The sequence below is a fragment of the Rhipicephalus sanguineus genome, chromosome 7 (genome assembly GCF_013339695.2).
Source record: "Rhipicephalus sanguineus isolate Rsan-2018 chromosome 7, BIME_Rsan_1.4, whole genome shotgun sequence".
Lineage (NCBI taxonomy): Eukaryota > Metazoa > Arthropoda > Arachnida > Ixodida > Ixodidae > Rhipicephalus > Rhipicephalus sanguineus.
The window spans coordinates 66,290,128-66,297,552 of record NC_051182.1 but is presented as its reverse complement, the minus strand read 5'-3'; the positions used below and the strand labels follow the sequence as shown (position 1 = coordinate 66,297,552).

The window sequence follows — 7,425 nt, the reverse complement described above, 5'->3', positions numbered from 1 at the left end:
ACCCCGTTATATATATGATTGTATACAGAATGTTCAGGAACTCCAAGCGTCTCTTTGTCTTCATATCATGAACTCCGCTATTATTTTTCGGTAGCGCTTACTCGGAGCCAATCACGGAGGCCGCGTTTACGACGTCGGAATGCAAGCGCAAGATGCGAGGATTGACACATTTTGATGACCGAAATTATGCCATAGCTTTGAGGAAAATTTCGGACGCCTACGCACCCCCAGGAGAAAGACGAAGCACAAGAAAAGAGCGTTTTCTTGTGCTTCGCCTTTCTCCTGGTCGTACTTGGGCGTCTAAATCTTCAATCACAGTTATGTACCAACTAGCCCAGAAACAAATTCTTCCTGCATAACTTCCACAACGTTGCACCTAATGTATGAAACGGTGTATAGACATACAATTCCGAAGAGTTGAAAAGTAGTGTAGATGGAGGTGCCAGTCCCACAAAAAAAAAAAAAAAAAAAAAAAACTGCTTACGTGCACGGACTGGTTTTACTCCGCATTCAGACGATGAAACGCGTTTCAATGCAAGTCCGAGACGACACATTTTAAAAAATGAAAAAGAAAAACGTATGGCAACTCCACTACTGTGAAATTTGAGGAAGTGCGTAGCACGGGCACTCAGGGATTCCCGTTCGTAGAGCCCCCACTGCTCCGTTTTAACAAAGCGTCGATGACGCCAATGTTTAAGGTAAGCATGTAGGGTTTCCCCGACACGAGTAGAATATTCGCGCTTTCTTTCTTTTGTGCTGTTGTGCGCCTTTGCAGTTGTTAGTAGGCGTTTATGGTGCATGGTTCTTTCTTGTGTCGGTGTTTACACGCCCTGTCTTTTAGAATGAACAGACTAATGTTAGGGACATTCACGAACTCGGTGTGACATGTGTCCCACTATTTACTGCGCTGTATCGACAGTGCCGGCGAAGCGTAGGGGAAGGGGCGTTCGCTCGCTCGGCAAGGCGGTGGCGCCCTCTCTTGCGCGGCCCCTGAGTCAGTCTCAGGTTTCTAAAACGTTTTTAGCAATTTTTAATTAATTCTTGCGATTACATTCCGGCTATTTTTCTCAATTGTATTATTCAAGACCTTGTTCGTTCCTTTTAACCCAGATTTCAGCTTTGCTAGCCTTGTTACGGCCTGTATTGAGCGCTTTACAGAGAGCGCGACCACACCACATGAGATGCATGGATGGACGGCAGGCCAGGCCCCTAATGGGATCCGCACTTAAAAGTTCATTGAAGGGCCTCTAACCACTCCAAGTTCAAAGACGAAATAGTGGTTAATTTCTCGCCTCCTCTGCCCTTCCTACGGCCGCCATCTCCTCTTGCACTTTGTTCTTCATAAAATACGTGAGCAGTGTCAACTCTTATCGTTTAGCCTATCAGGATTTCCTGTTTTTCTGCTACACGCTGTTATTTCCGCGCGCGCAGTCGAAAACGCACAAAAGGAAATGAAATTAGTTGATCACGCACGATAGACATCCGAGACAAGGCAAAGCGGTTGAGGAAGTGCACAACAGAGCAGGGTAGGAGAGGATTCACAACTGATATCTCACGTATATGGACCGATCGATCGCTTCTTTCCTCATGACGTGACGTGGACACACTGCTAACATCACTTATTGTGCCGAAAAGACGGCAAACGCCAGGACAGAATAACGAGCTCACTTTTACTACTTTCAGAGGTTGTTTAGGAGCTCTTTAAGCTGCACGTCAAGGCATAAAACATGATCATTTCATTTAATTGGAAAGCTGTCGTAAAATAATTGCAAGCAGGGGGAACAAAGATACTTTATTTACACGGTTCACTCACAATATACGCACAGACAACATGGACGACCAAGCAAACAAGCCGTACAGCACTGTAATTGCCACAAGCAGAATGGATGAGATCTGCCCTCTCTTGAGTGGCGTTGTATACCCGTATATTACGGCGGCTGTAAAACAATAATTCACCCGCTTTGCGCCTTTGCTCACTGCAGTTCCGCAGAGATCCTGCAGTGAATGTGCCACGTTAGAGAGATGATTGGTCACTACCAGAACATAGAAGATTGACTTGCCGGTGTTGACGGGGGCACTGAAGACGCTTATAGCGCTAATAGGCTGCCTTCAGTGGACGTGCTTGCAAGATAAACTGCGAGTGTTATCACCTGAATGCCGCTACGTCGTCGTGTGTGCCAAACCCCGTCTCTGTGGGCAATGCAGCTTTTTTAGATACTTTCCTCTGATTATTGTTTTTTTTTTTTACGTGAAAGTGGAAACAAAGAAAGAACTGCAGGTAAGTGGCGTCTGCAGAGAAATAGGTCCAGGGGTTGCTTTTTAGCATTGTGGCAATTTCCAGTTGCTAAGTCACCGACATTTAAATAAACTATTTGATTATTGCCAGGCGCGTTCGGCTTACAAATGCCTGCGCGATTGCAAACCCGAAAAATTTATTTGAAGTGGCTTTTTCCAGGATCACGCGGCATAATAGAAGATGGGAGATACCTGTGAGGCGCTAAGTGCACCTACGTTTAACGTGAAGCACAATATTCTTAACGGGGTTGATAGATATCAAGGGAACTTCAAATTTGAGAGCGCTTGCACTTTGAGGGCTGAGGCTAAACTCATATCGTCGCACCAGTTTAAAAATTGCCATCTTGAGTTCCAACAGCGCGAACTTCTTTCCAATGCACTCGCGTGGTCCCATTCCAAATGGTACGTAGGAGGCGGGATGCTTCTCTTTCTCCCAGCCTTCTGAGAACCGCTCCGGGTTGAACCTATCCGGGTTCGGCCAAAGATCTGGATTCCGGTGAATATTCCACGTTGGCACTATCACGCGCGTCCCTCCCGGTATGATCTTTCCAGCGAGCTCGGTGTCCGGGTAACACATTCTTGCGGTGAAGAACACCAGCGGCGGGTACTTGCGCAAACCTTCATTGATTACCATCTCGAGCCTCTTGAGATCCTGCAACTTGTCGAACAGGACCTCCGGGGTTACGTCACCCGGTAACGCCGATGAAAGCTCTGCGTACAGTTTCTGCTGCTCTTCCGGGTTCCTAGCGAGCTCGTCCAGGAGCAACGCCAGTGTAAGCGACGTCGTCTCAAAGCCACCACCCAAAGCGATAAAACAGTTGGACACCACGTGCTGGTCTGTCATGGACAGGCGGTCGCTGCAACTGTTGTCGTTCTTAGCGTTGCTTTTGTGCCGCGCGTCCAGCATGAGCTGAAGCATATCCACTGCGCGAGATTCCTTTTCCCGATTTTCGTCCTCCAGAAGCCGTCGCGCTTTGATCACTTCACGCACGCTCTCGGTAACGCAGATGAACATCTTTCCGTAGTGCGTGTGCGGAAGGATCGGCGCGAGGAACCACCGTACGGCAGGAAGAGCCATGGTGACGTCCGTGATGGGATTGTCTGCGCCTATCATAGTCTCCCTTAAACTCGTGAGGAAGGGGTCCTCTGGATTTCGCTGATACTCGCACTGCATAGAAAAGAAGTGGGTTGAGGATCAGCCGCAAATTGTGTTCAATGTTAGCCGTACAAGCTTTCAAGCCTTGCCCAGCGAAGGTATGTGCAATAGTTTTGCGTATAGTTGGAAGGTCGGAAAGGCGGCACCACTTGAACAAAAGTAGATAGTCAGAGTACGCCCACTTTCACACCTGTTCGTCTTCGCTATTGCAATTGCCGCGTCAGAATATAGCCAAGGACCTCTTTAACTACAGGGATGTCAAAGCAAGTACGCCGCTTTGGAGCGCGCTGTGAGACATGCTACTCCCTTATCACTAACGTAGGAACCTTGTATCAAGTGTTCGCACATTAGTGGGATATAGTTAACTCTAACCTTAAAACCTTCTCACTACCAACAAATTTGCAAGTTGTACGGCACAAAATAACATGACACAAGGAGCACACACACACGGGACTTTGTTCTCGTGTCTTCGTATTTACTTCACTCGCACCGAGATGTCGCACCAACTTGCCCAGATCTAAGAACTTCTATAAAAAAATGTATCGTATCGAACCAGCAGCAGGGTGAAACACTGATAAAGTTACTATTAGCGGCACTAATATGAAAAACTAATCCATTGTGACGTCATTGTAATTACCTGACGTAAAATTTTTGTGATCGCTGATGTAAGCGCGGAGCAGGAGCGGAAGCTTTTTTTAAACGCACTCTATAGAAATACGAAAGAAAACGGAGCGAGAACAGAGCAACGCGGACCGTTGTTTCTTCAAAGCGGCGACTTCCTCCTTCCCACAAGCTTTACCCGTCGCGCCCTCTTGCGGCATTCGCAAATAGGGGAACGATTCTGCACGACATAAAGCTATTATAACGGATTTAGAGGAAAAGATGTGTTGCAAATGCCGACGGCCCGTAAGCTCCCGGATAACGCCGCTGTACCCTGTGATCCTTCCTGAAATAAAGACAGCGATCCATAGATGCAGTCATGTGGTAAGAATTCTGTTGCAGTGCTCCGGCTCGTCCAAAGTAAACGCCGTGTCGCTGACCAAGCGAAACGTGCAAGTTGGGGCTCCATTTCATATTCAGCTGAGCGGGGCCGTTTCCGGTGATTACCAGAGACGCATACTTTTAATCAATTGAGAAACGATGCAGTCTGTAGGTTTAATTGCGTTGCTCGCTGCGCTAGGCCGGCGTCAGCTGTCTTGTTTTCGACTGCACAGTAATATTCCCCTATGGTAGAACGAAGAAACTTTAGCGCATTGAACAAGGTCGATTCATATAGGTCGCGAAGCTTCGGGCGAAAAACGGTTCAGAACCTATTGCCAACGACACCAGCAAGGGGAGTTATGGGTGCTGCGATTGAAGCGCGACTATGTTTGGAGGGAACAAACATTAATAGCGAAAAACCAAGTTTTATTCAAACGTAAAGCAATGTTTATGTTTTACAAATTACATTTATTTCCCGAACAATATTATGTAGGTGCAATGTGCCAAGAATGTACGACAGTGTTTAATTCTTACGAAAAACCTTTTTCTTAGCGCCCCCTGAAGAGAGGCGCACGTCATTGTCATTCAGTGCAGCCCTTGCGGTGCATGGAAAGGCGCGCTCGTAAGTTCGTCTGCGGTGACACGCCCCCTCAGGTGTTCTGGTGTTTCGCACTTGCATGCGTTCTGTGACTTATTGTGGTGAGAATTTGATTTTGGTGTGCGCGAAGTTGCGAGGTGCGTTTCATCGTTGGTGAACGTGTTGGCTACGGTGTACAACGGACAACGGCAGGAGGCGGCTAACATTTCACGCCGAACGCTTTCCTCGGTACTCGCGCTAACGATGTGGTGTTCCAAGGATGCAATAGCAACACGCGTACGCCTGGCGAGCCCTCTCTTCTAGATAAGACACCGGGGCAACGGTTCGGAGTAGTGTGCTTGCTGGATTTTCATGGATCAGCATTCCTGCTGCCCGGTTTCCTTCGTGAACACGCGGTGCCTACTATATTAACACGAAAGTGTTTTATGCCGGGGTCCACCAAGACTTCACTGACGTATTTCCGTCACGGATATGACGTTCTTAAAATGTACACGAACATAATGCAAAGAAAAAAACCAGAAGGAAAAGTTTCACAAACATGGTAAATTTGAGAATCGAACCCACGACCTCTCGGTCCGCGACGATAGAACGCCGAGCGTTTAACCCATTGCGCCACAAACGCATTTGCAGAGAGCTACACAGACGCGCGTTATATATCTAACACTCCTCCGTGTACCCGCGCTCTTGCTCGGGGCGGTGCCGCCGCCTACGAGCAGAAAAGAGAAGTACTGCATTATGACACTAACGCGCACCGACAGTGAACGCTTCGGTGGTCTCAGCACTACGACGCCTCGACGCCAGCATTCGAAGGGAGGCTGGCATCAAGAAGCACTACCAACGCCACCTAGGTGGTGTTCGCCCTACTCAGCACAGGAGCGTGGCCTCCGCAATTAGCTCTGAAAATGTTTCTGAAGTTGATTGCGGAGGCTGCAATTGCGACGCGCTATACGCGCTGATTTGACTCGGTGACGATTCAGTTACGTGCTTTGTCTTTCGCGTTGTATTAGTGTGTCAGTTACGTGCTTGGTCTTTCGCATTGTGCTAGCGTGTGCAGCGTAATGCAGCTTCCATATGCACAAACGGTGTTTCTCCGCTGTCTACTGATACGAGTGTGATGGCACCGACTACGAGAACTGCGGCATTAAGCGCCGTCGAAAGACAACGACGTCGGCGAGCTAACGTCGCGCAAGTGAGTTTGGTGCAGCGATGGGCACGCCAGGGGGGAGCAGGAGGCCTTCGCGCGTTCACGGCTCAAGCTGAGAACTCTGCCTCTCGCTTTCCAGAAGTTGACCGTATCGCGACCCAACTGGCTGCCATACACGCACCGAACCAAGACCGAAATGATCGTACCTTCGCCGAAGCGACCCGCCAGCGGGACGCCGCTCGACAATACGACGCAGGATGCCCAGCACACCCACAGGATGGTCCACGACCCGCAAATCATGCACCCTTTGCTGCAGAGGACCGCGAGTGGACCAAACGATTTAGTGACAATCCGTTCGGTTTCGCCTGCACGGTTTGCGAACGCCTGTGGTTCACGTGTGATTTGCGCGATGCTCCGGCGCGTGCAATGCAGTGTCTCCGGACAATGTATCCCGGTCGCGAGTCTTTCAAAAACTTCCTCTTATGTGCCAACTGTTTCACTTTCGTGTTCTATACCGATTCCTATATCAGAGGGATCAACCACATTTTTTTCCTATTATCGGTGAGCAGATCGCTAAGTTAACTGTCATGCTACAATCACTACAATTCGCATGTCTTGATACGTTACACGTAAGGTTAATTTATTGGAACAAAAGGCAAAACATAGTGCACGTAGTGTGCGCACTTTTTGTACTTATGACATTTGTTGCTCATTCTGTAGGGTGCGCTAAATTGCGTTATTGTGACCATTGAATAAAACTGAAATATCATTATTTTGGCGTGACCAGGCGTCATTTCTTCTCGTTAGAACTGAAGCACACATGCAATGCGCTCTTTAAGTGCCCTGCGCACGTGCGAAGCAAATAAGCAACGCTGCAAACATGAGAGGTACGCTGCTTCCTACTTTATTCACGCTGTGGAAGATGACACGAACGCAGAATAAAAGCTCAAAGAATAAAGTTTCCTGGTAAAACCAAGGCGAATTGCACGACGGTACACTTAAACACCGCTGTTTAGTCACGGGTCGATATTAGTTTATCTATAGCGTTGGCTTCAAGCGCGTTCGCAAAGGGCTTGCCGGGTCGCCGTAGCGCGAGCCCTTAGCGATAAGGGGCCTAAGAAAAATATTTTGAGATCAAATTTCGCGCTAGTGCCAACAAAATGACGTCACTTTGTTACCGGATATTGCGTCACATCCGCTTTATTTTTTGTTCCGCCGGAAGTGTTCCCTCCTCACACAGATGGCGCTAAG

The 7,425-nt window shown here is 48.3% G+C and overlaps 1 protein-coding gene across 1 annotated transcript in view; it reads right to left on the bottom strand.

Annotated features, from left to right (window-relative positions):
• Window positions 1-1,806: 1,806 nt before the first annotated feature.
• LOC119399479 (cytochrome P450 3A6) overlaps window positions 1,807-7,425 on the bottom strand; it is a 31,603-nt gene continuing 25,984 nt past the window's right edge. Inside the window, exon 5 of the mRNA XM_037666281.2 lies at window positions 1,807-3,463. Within this exon, the coding sequence (XP_037522209.1) occupies window positions 2,498-3,463 (966 nt within the window). The 3' untranslated portion in view covers window positions 1,807-2,497. The remainder of the gene's footprint in view (window positions 3,464-7,425) is intronic.